Genomic DNA, 15,419 nt, shown 5'->3' with positions numbered 1-15,419 from the left:
ATAAATACATCTATATATACATATCTGAGGGATTCCCCTTCTGCAGTGGTAAAGATGCAAAGGGATATTTTATTTTATTTTATTTTATTTTATTTTATTTTATTTTATTTTATTTTATTTTATTTTTATATTTTATGTTATTTTAATTAAATTTTATGATTTTGTTTAATTTTTATTTTATTTTATTATTTTACTTTCTTTTTTATTTTACATTTTATTTTATTATTTTACTTAATTTTTTTATTTTATATTTTATTCTATTTTATCTGTTATTATTTATTTTATTTCATTTTATTTTGTTTTATTTTAATTATTTTACTCCATATTTTATTTTATTATTTTACTTTATTTCTTACTGTATTTTATATTTTATTTTTTATTTAATTTAATTTTGTTTTGTTTTATTTTATTATTTTATTTTATTATTTTACTTTATTTTTCACTTTATTTTATATGTTATTTTATTTTTTATTTATTTTTTATTTAATATTTTATCTTATTATTTTATTTTATTATTTTACTTTATTTTTTATTTTATTTTATATGTTATTTTATTTTTTATTTAACTTTTTATTTATATTTTTATTTTATTTTATTATTTTATTTTATTATTTTACTTTAATTTTTATTTTGTTTTATTATTTTATTATTTATTTTGGTTTATTTCATTTCATTTATTTTATTTGATGTATTTTATTGTTTGCAAAGGAAACCGCCCCTATTGCAAAGAACCGACCAGGAGGAAAATCGCACTCGCTCCGCTCACTGCAAACTATTTCCCTCGGAACAAACGACACATGCGGCCTCATTGCAAAGCTCTTTTGCTTTTCCCCCCCCTAAGAAATAAATGCACAGATTCGTTTTATTGTAAGATACTATTTTCCATAAGAAATAAGTGCATCTATTCCCTTTCTCGCGCGGTGTTTGCAAAGGGAAAGCGCGCTCCTGCCCCTTATGGGAAAGCAAGACTTGTGGGAGCAAAGAGGACTTGCAAGGCAAGTTTTATTGCAGGAGAAAGATGCATTCCATCCCCCCAAAATATTTTATTTTATTTTATTTTATTTTATTTTATTTTATTTTATTTTATTTTATTTTATTTTATTTTATATTTTTTTTATTTTAATTATTTATTTCGGGGGGAAGAATCGCTCACTCTCCTTATTGCAGATTTTTTTTAACCAGGGGAAAATTCCCTTTATTGCAAAGAGATTTCACAGGAGAAAACACATGAATTCGCCCCAACAGTAATGAGCAGCCTTTGCCGTCCCTGCGGCCTCTCGAGCAGCCGCAGCGGGATGCGATAGGATTGCCATTTGCAATACAACTGCAATTCGCCGGGCGTTTGCAATAAGTGATGCACTTGCAATAAGTGACACAGTTGCTATATGTGGTGCGTTTGCAATTTGAGATGCAATTTGTGATGCATTTGCAATTTGTGAAAAAGCACGCAAGGTGCAATCCATTTGCGGTATACGGTGCAATTGGCAATTGGCGATAAAATCGCAACTTGTGATCCATTTACAATATGCGATCCATTTGCAAAAAGTGATACAGTTGCAATGTGCAATCCATTTGCAATAAGTGATGCAGTTGCAATATGTGATGCAGTTGCGATTTGCGAACCATTTGCAATAAGTAATACAGTTGCAATTTGTGATCCATTTGCAATATGTGATGCATTTGCAATTAGCGATAAAATCGCAATTTGCTATCCATTTACTATTTGCGATCCATTTGCAATAAGTGATGCAGTTGCAATTTGCGATCCATTTGCAATAACTGATACTGTTGCAATAAGTGATGCAGTTGCAATAAGTGATGCAGTTGCAATAAGTGATGCAGTTGCAATAAGTGATGCAGTTGCAATAAGTGATGCAGTTGCAATAAGTGATAGAGTTGCAATTTGCGACCAATTTGCAATAAGTGATCCATTTGCAATAAGTGATGCAGTTGCAATTTGTGATCCATTTGCAATAAGTGATGCATTTGCAATATGTGATAGAGTTGCAATTTGCGATCCATTTGCAATAAGTGATGCATTTGCAATATGTGATGCATTTGCAATATGTGATACAGTTGCAATTTGCGATCCATTTGCAATAAGTGATGCATTTGCAATAAGTGATGCATTTGCAATATGTGATACAGTTGCAATATGTGATACAGTTGCAATTTGCAATCAATTTGCGATAAGTGATCCATTTGCAATAAGTGATGCAGTTGCAATAAGTGATGCAGTTGCAATAAGTGATGCATTTGCAATAAGTGATGCAGTTGCAATTTGCAATCCATTTGCAATAAGTGATACTGTTGCAATATGTGATGCGTTTGCAATAAGTGATGGAGTTGCAATTTGCGATCCATTTGCAATAAGTGATCCATTTGCAATAAGTGATGCAGTTGCAATTTGCGATCCATTTGCAATATGTGATGCATTTGCAATATGTGATAGAGTTGCAATTTGCGATCCATTTGTAATAAGTGATGCAGTTGCAATTTGAGATCCATTTACAATATGTGATAGAGTTGCAATTTGCGATCCATTTGCAATAAGTGATGCGGTTGCAATTTGTGATAAAATCGCCTTTTGCGATCCATTTGCAGCACACGCTGCATTTGCAAGAAGCGACGCAGTCACATTTCGTGATTCTTTTGCAACTTGGGGCCCATGTGTCGCGTCAGCAAAAAACGCCACGAAATACCAAACCGCTGCTGTTATTTACGAAAAATCACCTCGACGGTGGCTCAAAGGGGATTAAAACATGATAAAAAATATCTTACTTAGTGCATCATCCGTGAAGCATCTCGGTGCAGCAGCCAAAGCTCGGGTGGGATTTGGGCGATCAAAGGATGCGCCGCCCTGGGAAAAAAGGCCTCAAATCAGCACCCAAAATTAAACCACCCCATTGCAATGCTGATTCCCCTTGTTGCCTGGATGGGTTTCGGCGTGCAGCCCAAATTCCCCTCCTGTTTACCTGCTTTCCCTCACTACTTGGCTCGTTTTCGGCCTAATTCTGGGGCGAATGGAAGATTCAAGCGCCGTTTCCAGGAGCCGGGGGTTGGACTTGGTTTATCGAGGGGTTTTCCACCATGTAATGAAAACGCTGCGGGCGCTGGACGCGGCTACTTATCCCTAAAAACGGGTTTATTTATTGTTGAGTTATTTTTCCCCCGAAACTTGGGTTGGACGGGAAGATTTGGAGGTGATTTTAGTTTTGGCGGTTGCGTCAGGCTGGGGTTAAACTGGTTTTTCCTGGGATAAGGGGAAAAAACTGGTTTAACCTGTTAATTCCCAACCGTGTCTGGGATGCGGGAGCAACTCACCTGGGGTGACCTGGGTTTGCTTCGCCTTCCCCCATTCCCAAAGGGTTTTGCGTCCCCAGCCGATGAGATTTGGGGTATCGCTGGGGATTCGGGGCTAAACTCCCCCTAAAAGTTGGGGGGTTGTTTTGCAACAGGACCCTCTGCAAAAATCACCTCGTCGCGGGTGGTTTTGGGTGCAGCGTGGGAATGGGTGCAGGGGGGGATTTGCATGTTCTGCCCGCGGCAAAGGAGCAAAAAACCCGCTGGTGCAGCCGGCAAGAGATTTGCTGCAACAAATGCAAGTGGCTTTTCACTCTCCTTTTGCAAGCGCAGTTTTAAAGCGAGTCGCTGATGTGATTTGTTCTCTGGGTGAAGCATACGCTGAATTTTCCCCAAGTGTTTAGTGCAAGGAAGAGGGGAATTCAATGGGAATTGCACGGCTGGGAGATGCAGAGGAAGCAGTAGATGAGCTACAAGAATATGAATGTATGTCTTGCAAGCTTGCATGCTTGCATCTACACGCTTTGCATGCTTGCATCGGCACTCTTTGCAGGCTTGCATGCTTGCATTTGCATGCTTTGCATGCTTGCTGCAGGCTTGTGCATCTCCGAACAAGCTCAAAAACATTAACGTGTGCTTTGCAAGCTTGCACCCACACGCCTTGCACGCGGATTTGTGCCTCTCTGATGGGTTTTTGGTTGGGATATCAGTGAGCGAAACCAGCGCAGCCGCTCTCTGGTGCCCTTGCACCCGTGCATTTGGGGTTTGTAGCGGTGCTGCGGTGCCACAAACAGCAGCTTTTGGTGCTTTTCTGCAAGATTTGTCCTACAAAAGGCTCTGAGAAGGCTGGGGTGTGTTTTGGAGGAGGTGTCCCAAAGGCTTCCCCAGCAGAGGGCATCCCCGCTCCGGCTCCATCACCCCATTGCACACATCTCTATAAATACAGAGACATATTTGCACACGGGATGATGCTATTTAAATAAACACCCTCCCTCCCCACGCATCGATCTGCCCCGTATCGCATACGAGCGTGCTCGAATGGATGTTTAAAGTTCCTTGAAAAAGTCCCCGCTCACGCCCATAAAAACAGGTTTATTGAGTTCCTGTTCTGTTCCGTATTGTAAAACTTGATGGGGAAGATGTAAATCTGCACAGGGAGGGGTTTGCATTTTTCGCTGGGGTGGGTTTTGCATTTCAAAGCAGGTGTGGGTGGTGCAGGATGGGACCAGCTGGGCTCCATCAGCAGCCTGATTTAAGGGCTGAGCAGGGGTGCGAGCTCTTTGCTTGCTCAGATACCCCCCAGGTTCTTTCCTGGAGGGATTTAAGTTGGATTATTGATGCAAAAAGATCTTCTGGCAGGCAGGATTCAATCGCTGCGACTTTGGGTGCGTGCCCCCCACCCTGCACCCCGCGTCCCCACATTTTTGGGGGTGCATAGAGCCAGAAAAGCATCCTTAACCCTTACAGGTGTTCGCACAAGCGCAGCCTTGCACCTTGCAAGGGGGGTTTAGGCTGTTACCAGCCAAGAGGAGCCCCCCTTGGTTTGCCGAGGAGAGGATGTGCAGGGCGATGTTTTATATCTAATGTATTTATTCGGTTATTTTGGGAGGTTTATTTCAGCTCCCAGCACCCCGGGCTGGCCCGGCCCCGCTGACGCTGGCACGGCCCCGGCTGAGTCAGTGCCAGCGGTGCCAACGCGCCGGCTGCGGGCGAGCGAATCTCTCTTTATTCCCATTTTCATTGAGCGTGGGGTGAGTTTTTGGGGGTGGGGGGCACCCTATGGGTGCCGGGGGGGTTAAGACTCCTTGGTGAGTTGATGCGCCCTTGCAAGTTTAGTTTGTTGTGGGGTACCCGGGGAGGGGTTTTGCGTGCGTGTAATTCGGGGTGTGCACAAGCTCACCCCCTTTGCTGGTGTGTAATTACTCTGCTCTGACTCACCGGGAGGGTTAGTTCCTACATATAGGATGTATGGTGGTGCTATATAGACTGGCTGCAGGTGCAAAGCCCCCCGGAACCTTTCTGTGCACCCCACCAATGCATTTCTGCTCGGGGGGTGCAAACCGAAACACAAACACCCTGCTCTGGGTGTTCTGTGCTCCCTAAGCTGCTTTTGGGGTGCAATAACCCCCCAAAAAAGGGGTTTAAGTCCTCGCTGCAAAGTTTCTGAGGTGGAGGACAGAGGGTTGATTCACTAAATGCAATTTGAGATACTGGAAAAATGACTTTAATATTCTGTGATTGCAGCTTGGGTGCTTTTGCAGATACACAGCCCCCCCTGCAAATTGGCTATAGAAGGTTTATATATATATATATATATATATATATATATTATATCCCTTCTAAATATTGGGATAATGAGGTTAAAGTCCTCCCCACCACGGTGCTCGTGTCCTGTTCCTGGTGCCTTCACCAGCACCAATTCCATCACCCAAAGGAAAACCTGTGTTTCTAATATATTTTTTCTATTATTTTCAGCTGCCTGCGAGTCACCCGAAGGGCACCGGCAATTTATTTTATTATTCTATATATTTTTTCCGGGCTTGTTGGGCTGGTTTGGAGCCGGAATCAACCTGAGCGCTGTCTGGTTTGTTTGCAAGGGGTGTTATCCAGCTGGGCTGGGCCGGGAGTGCCGGCCGCTAACGTCCCCACGGAACTCATTTAACAGCGAGGAAAACAGCCTGAACACCCATGAAATAGGTAAGACGGGTGTGTTTTGCAGCGGGGATATTGCGTTTAAACAGCTGCATGTGTGGGGCGCTTTGTTGCTCTAGCAGTGTATTTCGAGGTGGGGGTTAGAGCCTGAAAAGTCAGTGTGGGGTGGGGAAATAACCCGAAATAGAGACGTGGAGCTGCGTTTTGGCGTTGTGAGCTGGGAAATATTGTGGCGGAACTCCAAGATTTCCAGGAAAAGAGGAAATTGCTGCAAATCCCGGGGTGGTTGTTTTTGCTGTTGGCGGTGAGAGGGTTAACAGGCCGCGCCGGGGTGTAAAGGGTTAAAAAGCCAAGGAGGGGGATAAATCCTGCTGGGAGGTTATTGGTGCGGCTTGGGAAGAGCTGGGGTGTAAATCAGAGCTGCTTGGGAAGAAGAAGAGGAGGAGGAAGAGGAGGAGGAGGGGGGAGATGATGCCCCAAATCCCGGCATCCCCCTCGCTGCGGCCGCTGGACCGCGGCTCCCACCGGGCCGGCAGGCCTCGCAGCCCGAATTCTGAGGGTGCTGGGCTGGGTTTGGGGGTGTCCCCCCCCTCGGGCACCCCGGTGCGGGTGACTGTCGGATAAACCCCCGTCGTTTTGGGGGTTTTTTGGGGTCATTTCCAACGTTTTGCCCCCGCCTGGGGCCCGCTCGGCCGATGTGGATACAAAGCCGGAGGAGCCGCGGCCTTCCCAGGTCAGCAAATAACGTCTCCCCTCCTTATAAATCCATATAAATTGGTATATATTATGTATATCTATAGGTTATCGCATCTTATTGCAGGGGGAGGAGGTGCTGCTTCGCCTCTGTTATTTATATATATCTATATGATATATTTTTAATTGCTTTTAAATAGATAAGCAAAAAGAAGCAGCGATGGTGAAGGAGGTGGGCACGGGTGTATCGAGCTTATTCCGCACCCCTTTTTGGGGCTTTTTCACCCCGTTTTCTTGCAGATTCTGCAAAGGTCGTGAATCCCTCCTGGGTTTTCCCAGCTTGGGTTTGCGGCACCTGCAGAAAACGGCAATTTTGGGAGGTTTGGAGCATCTTCCAGGGTGGTTTTGACAGCAAATAATGGTATTTTTTGCTCCTTTTAGTGATGTTTTGGACGGTGGTTGCATTGGGTACAAGGTCGCGTTGCACTCTGTGAGGGGGTGAAGTCACCGCAATGTGTTTTCCCTCTGTTTGCACCACTTATATATAATTGTTTAATGTATTTAGTGTGTTCTAGTGAGATACCAGGTTGCAAAGAGTGGGGTTTGCCCCCAAACAGCGGCGAAACAACGTGAAGAAATGCATTTGAGGAGTAAACCCCGACAGTTTATGGGGTGCTTGAATGGCTGGAAATTTTAAGCTGGAAACGCTAACAGTGGATTAAAACGTTTATTTTTTGGCCTTTTTTCCTTGTTATTTCTGATTCAAATGCTTCTCCCTTCCAATTCCTTACTGGAATAGTTTCATAGCGGGTGAACTTTGCAATTGCTTTACAAAGCATTGAAAGGATGAGATTGGGATAAGGGTCAAATTGGGGAGATTTTTGGTGGTAAATAAGGCTTTTTCAGTGCTTTTTGGACCCCTTTGTGAGAAAACTTCGCAGAACAGGCTCTTCTTAATTTAAGCGCTGTAATTCTGATTTTTTACTGATATTTTGGCCCCCTTTTCCCTGTGTTTGCGCTTCTCACGTCGCGGGTGGGACAAGGGATGGATGTTTTCCACTTCATTGGTGATATTGAAAAGGGAAATAAAGAGGAAAATGGTGGCAGGAACACCCAGATGAGGTTACACAGGAAGGTGTCCAGGCGGGTTGGAATGTCTGCACAGAAGGAGACTCCACAACCCCCCTGGGCAGCCTGGGCCAGGCTCTGCCACCCTCACCGGGAACAAGTTGCTTCTCAGATTTAAGTGGAACCCCTTGTGTTCCAGTTTGCACCCATTGCCCCTTGTCCTGTCACTGGTTGTCACCAGAAGAGCCTGGCTCCATCCTCCTGACACTCCCCCTTTCCATCTTGATCCCCATGAATGAGTCCCCCCTCAGTCTCCTCTTGTCCAGCTCCAGAGCCCCAGCTCCCTCAGCCTTTCCTCACACGGGAGATGCTCCACTCCCTCCAGCATCTTGGTGGCTGCGCTGGACTCTCTCCAGCAGTTCCCTGTCCTGCTGGAACTGAGGGGCCACAGCTGGACACAATATTCCAGGTGTGGTCTCCCCAGGGCAGAGCAGAGGGGCAGGAGAACAAGGGAGTGACCCCCAAGCTGCCTCAAAATGGCGGCACCAGAATCACCTCAGGGCTCCAAATGGTGCCAAAATCACCTCAGGGCTCAACATGGCGCCAGAATCACCTCAGGGCTCCAAATGGTGGCCCTAAGGGAACCAATTTGGGATTTTTTGGCCTCGATGCAACACTCTATGCTTGCCCTTGTTCTATTTCATTAAATTTCTCCCTGCCCAGCTCTCCAGCCTGTCCAGGTCTCTGATGGCAGCACAGCTTCCAGTGTCACCACTCCTCCCAGCTTGGTGTCATCAGCAAACTTGCTGACAGTCACTCTATTCCCTCATCCAAATAATTGATGAATATATTGAATAATACAGGCCCCAGTAGTGACCCCTGAGGCACTGCACTGGAAGGGCTGGGATTTGGGGTTAAAACCACCCCTGCTTTGCTCTGGGGACCGCGTTGCTCTTTCTGCCAATAATCAGAATTAATTCTATTATTTTGCTGAAGTGACGGTGGAAAAATCACCCAGGTGGTGAAATGAGCCTTTGGAAACCGCGGTTGGGATGCGGCACCGTGGGCCGGAGGAATTAATGAGGGGTCGGAGGAAACTCTTGGGAGAAAACTATTCTTTACGTCTCAAATAACCCCTCCCACCGCTTATAAATAGTGCGTGGGGTTATTTATAAGGAGGGATTAACATGGGGGGGATGTGGGGAGGAGCAGGACGGTAAATCCCATCTGCATCCCCGCTGTGATATTATGGAGTTTTTCTTATTACTTGCTCGCAAACCTCTACATTTAAGGGGAAAAAGGGTTTTTGAGGGGGGGGAAGATGCTTTATCGCTCCCCCGGGTTGGCAGCCGTTCCTGCCAGCTGGGACCTGTCGCTCCGCGACGGCGGCTAAAAATAAACCAAATAAAGCCAAATAGTTGCCAGCTTCGCTAGGCGAAGGGTCGGGCCGGGTTTAGCAGATGGCCCTGCTTCTCTGCCTTTATTTAGATCCAGCTTTATTTATTTGTTCCCCTCCCTGGGGTTGGGGCTGAGCTGCGGTTCATGGTGGTGGGGTGAGGATCCAGCAGCTTTTTTAGGGCTTTAGATCTATATTTCCGAGGATATCGCATCCCAACATCCCTCTTGGATTGTTCTGCATCCCTGAGTTTTTCTTGGATTATTCTGCACTCCAATATCTTTTTGGGATTATTCTACATCCCATTTTTTCCACCCAAATCTGCTCCGGAGGCATCTCCTTCCCCCCAGTTTTTCCCCATCCCATGTGATACGTTTTGTTTGGATGCTCCTATCCCCAATATTGAACTATTACACACAAAAAATGATTCAAAATGACTTCTTTAATTTAGCAAGACCCAATTAAAAGTGAGGGCGGGTTTATTGGAGGGCTGGTAATTCTCCTTGTGCTCGCAGCCCAAAAAATAACCAGCCCTGGGACAAATCGGGCTGGAGGAGCTTATGTCAGCTCTCAAAACGGGATGTGACCTTCTCCGCATCGAATGGGGACCCGGCATCATCCTCTTTGAGTGCAGGAGCCACCGGGTTACCGGAAAAGCAAAGAAAACCAGTGAGCAAACTGGTTTCTGGATCAAACCACCGGCATCGCTTTGCTGGGTTTATTTTTCCCAGGTGTTATTGGTTTATTTATCCAGGTGGTGTTATTTTTGCTTTGCCTTGTGTGTGTGTGTGGCATCACTGCAGCAATATGATTGATGTTCAATTGTTCCTTGTGGTCCTCCGCACTTCTCCTGGTTTGCGGTGGTTTCTGGCATCGCATCCATAGGGATCAAACCCTGGAAAAAGGGGAGAGCCCAGAATTGGCTCCCACGCTGATGGGAAGCAGATTAGTGACATGTAAGAGTGGCCTCACTGCCAACCACCTTCATTTTGGGCCAAAATAGGAGTTTGAGCAGGAAAAATAAGCATCCCTGGGTCCTCCTCCTAAATAAACCCCTATTAAGGCATTTACAGAGGCAACAGGTTTGTTGCAAAAGTGGTTGGAAGAGGATGTTTGTGGCGATAACAAGGAGGGGAAGAGGAGTTTTATTCATGTCTTTTTTTATACAAATGTATGGGGTTGTATGGGGTTTAGGTTGATGTTTTCGGGGGTTTTCGCAGTGGGGTTGGGGTTGCTGAGCGCTTTGCAGCATCAGCTTGTGCACATGTAGTGATTGCAAAGGGGTTTTTAGCTCCTTTTCCGGGGTAAAGGCAAATTTGGGAGGTGGTTGCTGATCTCAGCTCCCTCCTGCTGTGCTCTAGACCTCCATATGTATGTATATTTATATGTATGTATTTATATATGGCTCTGGAGCTGCGTGTCTTGCTGCAAAGCCACGCGGGGCAGTTGCACCCACGCTGCGGCTCAAAGGGCTTTTGGTACATGGGGAATAAATAGATCCCAATTTTTGGGATTATCTGGAGTCTGTGCATCCCCTACATCCCGATTTCAGAGGAAACGAGGGACAAATGGTTTTTGGAACAGGGTGGTGACATCCATCATGCACCAATCGCCGCTTCCAGCGGGACCGAATTGGTGGAGTTTGGCCCCGTTTTGCCCTTTGCAGCCTCTCGGGTGTCATTTTGTCCCTTGTATGCGGGGGGGTCCCCGCTCCGTCCTTCCTCTTCCCCACAATGACCTTTCGGGGCGTCGGGACGGGCGGCTCCGGTTACCGGAGCGGATGAGCCATCGATCGCCAGGAGGATGCTCGGCGCTTCCCAACCCTCCGGGACCCTCCAGCTTGATGCTCGGGGCTGGATTTGCCGTTCCCGGGATAAATTTGCCGTTCCCGGGATAAATTTGCCATTCCTGGGGTAAATTTGCCACTCATGGGATACATTTTCCGTGCACAGGGTGGATTTCTTGCGCGCAGGCTGGATTTTCTGTGCAAATTTGGCCCCGGGGGCAGCGTTTTTGCTTCCTTGTAAGGCTTTGCAGCAGCCGGAGCTGGATCCATCAGCCCTTGGGGGGGCTCCTCACGTCGCCTCCTCGCCCAGGGATGGATTTGGGGGCTGATCTCCCCTCTCAACCCATTTCTCGTCCTCTCTCCCCCAGGAAAGCCTCGGGGAAGGGCCGAGGCGAAGCAGCCGGGACCCCCGTGCCATGGCTTCGTCTGAGCTGCCCCCCCACCCTGCACTAGGTACTGGTGACCCACCAGAGCTGCATTTTGGGGTTGTTTTTTTGTTTTGGACACCCAACCTTGGGCAGAAAAGGGGGTGAACCACCTGGGGGCATCCTACATGTCCCCATCGGGGTCATGAAAACGTGAAGGGCTGTTGCTTTGTGCAGTTTTTTGGGGGGATGCTCAATTCTGTCCCTGCCATCCCCATCGTTTCCCCATCGTTTCCCCATCGTTTCCCCATCGTTTCCCCATCGTTTCCCCATCGTTTCCCCATCGTTTCCCCATCGTTTCCCCATCGTTTCCCCATCGTTTCCCCATCGTTTCCCCATCGTTTCCCCATCGTTTCCCCATCGTTTCCCCATCGTTTCCCCATCGTTTCCCCATCGTTTCCCCATCGTTTCCCCTTCGTTTCCCCTTCGTTTCCCATCGTGCCTCCATCCTGCCCCCTTGTCCTGTGCATCCCCAATCGTTCCCCCATCGTGCCCCCTTCATCCCCCATTGTTCCCCCACATCCCTGCATCCCTCCTGGGGTACCACGGCACGGTGAGGGGACACCAAGTGACAAGAGCTCCTGCTGGCAGGTGACCATCTCGCCCTGGCCACCCCGAGTCCCCACGGGGAGGAAGACCTCGGCGAAGCCTTCACTTTTGAGGACAGCGAGGAGGAAGAGGAGGAGGAAGATTCGTCGGCAGAGCCGAGGGGGGACGCCATCCTGCAGGCTCCCCCTCGCAGGCGACGACCTGCCAGCTCCAGCGGTGGTGAGAGGGCAGGCTGGGTGTCCCCGATGTCCCCATCATGTCCCCTTTGGGTGACACGGCTGGGTGCCAATGCAGCTTCTGTTTGCTTTTCCTCTCCGCAGACGGGCTGGTGCTGGAGACCCAGGAAGGGTATGTGGGGTTTTGGGGGGATTTTGAGGGAGTTTGAGTGCCTCGAAGGGGGAAAACACAGCTTTGGGGTTTGGGTGTCCCCTGTACCCCCTCATTTGGCATGTTGTGCCTCAGTTTCCCCAAATTCTTCCTATTACAAGCAGGAGATCACAGGGTTTGGGGGTGCACCCTGGCAATCTAGGGGGGCTTTGGGTACCCCTTTTGGTGAACCCCTGACCTTGGTTGAGGGAACCCCCTGGGGTGGGGGTTTGAGGGGGGTTGGTGTTTGCCCCAGCTGCAGATTTGGCTGCAAAGAGGGTTTGTCCCCCCCTGTGGAACACACACAGGGCACAGTGAGTGTGGCAAGACCCCCACCAGGGATGGGGACCCCTCCCCATGCTCCCCAATGTCAATGCATCCTCCTGTCCTCCAGCATCATGTAGTCTAAGGCTAAAAAAGCCATTTATGGTTCTTTTGTGTTGTGACCCTAAAACCCGTGGACCCCTCAAAATCCATAAAGCAGCAAAGGTGCGAACGGGGTGGGGGGGACATGACACAAGCTCTATTCTGTGCTTGTGAACCCCTGTAAGAGGAAGAGGGGTGATGGGGGGTGAGGGGCCTGTGTGCACCCATTTCAGGGGGGTTTGCACCTGATTCTGGGGGGTTTGTACCCAATTCGGGGGGGTTTGCACCCCAGGTGCTCCCTGACCCCCCCTTCCCCACAGGCTGCCGGTGGGGGTGAGCAATGGGGAGGCTGGAGGTGACCCCCACATCGGTACCCAGACCTGGAAGAGGAAAAGCAGCCACCAAGGTGGGTTAAAAAGCTGCAAAGAACCAACCTGCGGAAGGATTTCTCCATCCTGGGTGCTGAGCTGAGTCCCTGGGGGGTTTTTTGTCCCCCCAAAGGTGAGCGCTTCGAGTTCCCAGCGGTGGAAGACGACGTGATCTACGACGATGTCCCCTGTGAGCCCCTCGATGCTGACGGTAGGGACAGACCTTCCCCGCTCCCAATTCCCCACAAACCCATTTCCCAGCTGGGTAAACTGAGGCACAACCTAAAGAGGATGCGGAGGGGGGACGACCCTGGGTGAACCGCTGGGGTTTGGGTCCCTGGCGAGGGGGAATGGCTGTTTTGGGTGGGAAAGGAGCCGTTTCCCGCAGGCGTGGGGCCGGGGCGCAGCCTGATCTACGAGGAGGTGCAGCGCGGAGAGGGGCCGCGGGCCGGCGAGGATTTGGGCTGGAGCTCCAGCGAGTTCGAGAGCTACAGCGAGGATTCGGGCGAGGAGAACAAGACAGAGGCCGAGCCGACCAAGCAGCGAGCATCCTTCCAGCCCAAGGTAACGCTTCCCTTTACCTTTTTATCATTATTTTATTCCCCCCCCCACCCCGTGTTTGCTTGTTTAAAGGCACCAGAGCCTCAAGCCCAGCTTCCCGAAGCAGAAGATGCTGCAGATCCCGGGTTAACCCGCTGCAAAGCCAGCATGAAACTTTGGGAGTTTCATTTCTTGTTTATTTTTCCTTCCCCTTTTTTTCCCCTCCTTTCCTTTTGCATCTCGGCATCGCTGGAGCGCGGCTGCTGCTTTTCCTCACGCTTGGTCCCTTCGTTGCTTGAGCAAAATCAGGTTTTGGGGAGATGCTGCCTGTACCGTGCTGCTTTGGGATGATTTCTCCTCCTTTTTGTTTTATTTATCTTTTTGGCTGCTTACCTGGATCTCTTCTCTGCCTCCTCTGCCTTCTCTTCCCGCCTGGTTTGCTTTGGGCTCAGCTTTCTCCAGACCTGAATAGACTAAAGGAGAGATACGCCAGGACTAAGAGGGACATCCTGGCTTTAAGAGTTGGGGGGAGAGACATGCAGGAGCTGAAGCAGAAGTACGATTGGAAGGTACTGTCCCTCCTCCGTCCTTTGTCCCCCCAAAACAACCCTCCCGGAGTTTATCCAGCCTGAATTCATCCCATTTTATCCCCCAGAAGAAACAAAAAATGAGTTAAGCACCACAAAGCTGCCTCTCATGTCCATCTGTCTTGGTGTCCCCATCCTCCAGCTGCTCAAAACATTTGTTTTTTGGGGTGTGTTTTCTTTTCAAAGGGGCGTTTGGACCAAGCGAGGTTGCCCGCAGGATAGATGGATCTGAGAAGGTTTTTTTGCCCCCTGATACGGGGTGGAAATCAGGTGGGGAAGGAGATTCTTGGGAGGCGTAGAAACATAGCGCAAAGCCTTTCCCAGCCCCAGACCATCCAGCTTGGCCATTTATGGCCAGTTTAGGCTGGGAAAGTGATGCCGATGTCATCTTGGGCTAAAAACGCTGCGATTTGAGGTGTGAAACCCCAACACCGCCCTGCTTTTTGCTCTCTGGCACATAAAACCTTGTCTGTGAGGAGGGGACAGACACGCTGGTGCCTCTGTCCCCTCCCTCCTCTTTGCTTTCGCTGCACGTTCCCGCTTTGCCTGCGCCTGCTGCTGCAACCCCACGGAGGCGGGAGAGATGCTGGAGCATCCTCCTTCCTCAGCCGCCTTCATCCTCCTCTTCCTCATTGTGCTGGGTGGGAAAATGGGGATGAATTTTGGAAGGGATGTCCCCAAGGGGACGGTGCCGCTGCATCCAGACCTGAAACGGGGTCCCGGTGCTGTCCTGAGCATCCCGGTCCCTCTCGTCCCCCTGCCCAGATGACTCAGCTGATGAAAGCGGCCAAAAGCGGCACCAAGGACGGGTTGGAGAAGACCAAGATCGCCGTGATGAGGAAGGTGACGTTCCTGCACCGCAAAGAAACCCCGGGTAAGCGGGGAGTGCCCCCACCTTCCTTTTGAGAGCCAAATATAAGCCTTTTTGAGAGTATTTTTTAAATTCCATTGTGAATCCTTATGGCTTTCAGCATTTCCTTTTGCTGATTTATTTTCTGCGTTTTAAGCTCTTTTTTTATTTTATTATTATTATTTTTTGCCCATCTTGGCATCCCCGTGCAAGCTCGGTCAGTTCAGCTCACTCCAAGCTCCCGTGTCTTTAGGGTGCAGCCCAGCTCCAGCACCCATGGGTGCCCTCCTTGGATGCAGAGCAGCATCTGCCCTGAAAATGTTTATATTTTTGGGGGTGTTTTCCTAATCCTCTTGCTATCGTGTAGGGGATGGGGAGCAGAGGAGGAGGAGGGTGGCGGAGGCGGAAAAGCAGCCGCTCGCCCGCCGCAGCTCGAGGGTCTCCCTGGAACATCACGGGGGAGGTAGGAT

At 48.8% G+C, this 15,419-nt stretch overlaps 1 protein-coding gene across 14 annotated transcripts in view; it reads left to right on the top strand.

The window, feature by feature from the left end:
• ARHGEF10L (Rho guanine nucleotide exchange factor 10 like) overlaps positions 1-15,419 on the top strand; it is a 29,082-nt gene that overhangs the window by 358 nt on the left and 13,305 nt on the right. For 2 of the 14 annotated variants that reach the window (XM_021295239.2, XM_065038132.1), the window contains exons 1-10: positions 4,904-5,054; positions 5,779-6,000; positions 11,267-11,351; positions 11,915-12,091; positions 12,193-12,220; positions 12,925-13,010; positions 13,106-13,183; positions 13,361-13,536; positions 13,965-14,081; positions 14,865-14,973. In XM_021295239.2, the coding sequence (XP_021150914.2) occupies positions 11,315-11,351; positions 11,915-12,091; positions 12,193-12,220; positions 12,925-13,010; positions 13,106-13,183; positions 13,361-13,536; positions 13,965-14,081; positions 14,865-14,973 (808 nt within the window). In that variant the 5' untranslated portion in view covers positions 4,904-5,054; positions 5,779-6,000; positions 11,267-11,314. Of the gene's footprint in view, positions 1-4,671; positions 4,689-4,902; positions 5,055-5,778; positions 6,001-6,324; positions 6,689-11,266; positions 11,352-11,914; positions 12,092-12,192; positions 12,221-12,924; positions 13,011-13,105; positions 13,184-13,360; positions 13,537-13,964; positions 14,082-14,864; positions 14,974-15,316; positions 15,413-15,419 lie in introns of those variants that run through there. The other 12 variants (XM_065038128.1, XM_065038126.1, XM_065038131.1 and 9 more) reach the window with 12 other exon arrangements.

The sequence above is a fragment of the Columba livia genome, chromosome 21, assembly GCF_036013475.1.
Source record: "Columba livia isolate bColLiv1 breed racing homer chromosome 21, bColLiv1.pat.W.v2, whole genome shotgun sequence".
Taxonomy (NCBI): Eukaryota; Metazoa; Chordata; class Aves; order Columbiformes; family Columbidae; genus Columba; species Columba livia.
The sequence above is the reverse complement of the archived record's forward strand: the minus strand, read 5'-3'. Positions and strand labels throughout refer to the sequence as shown.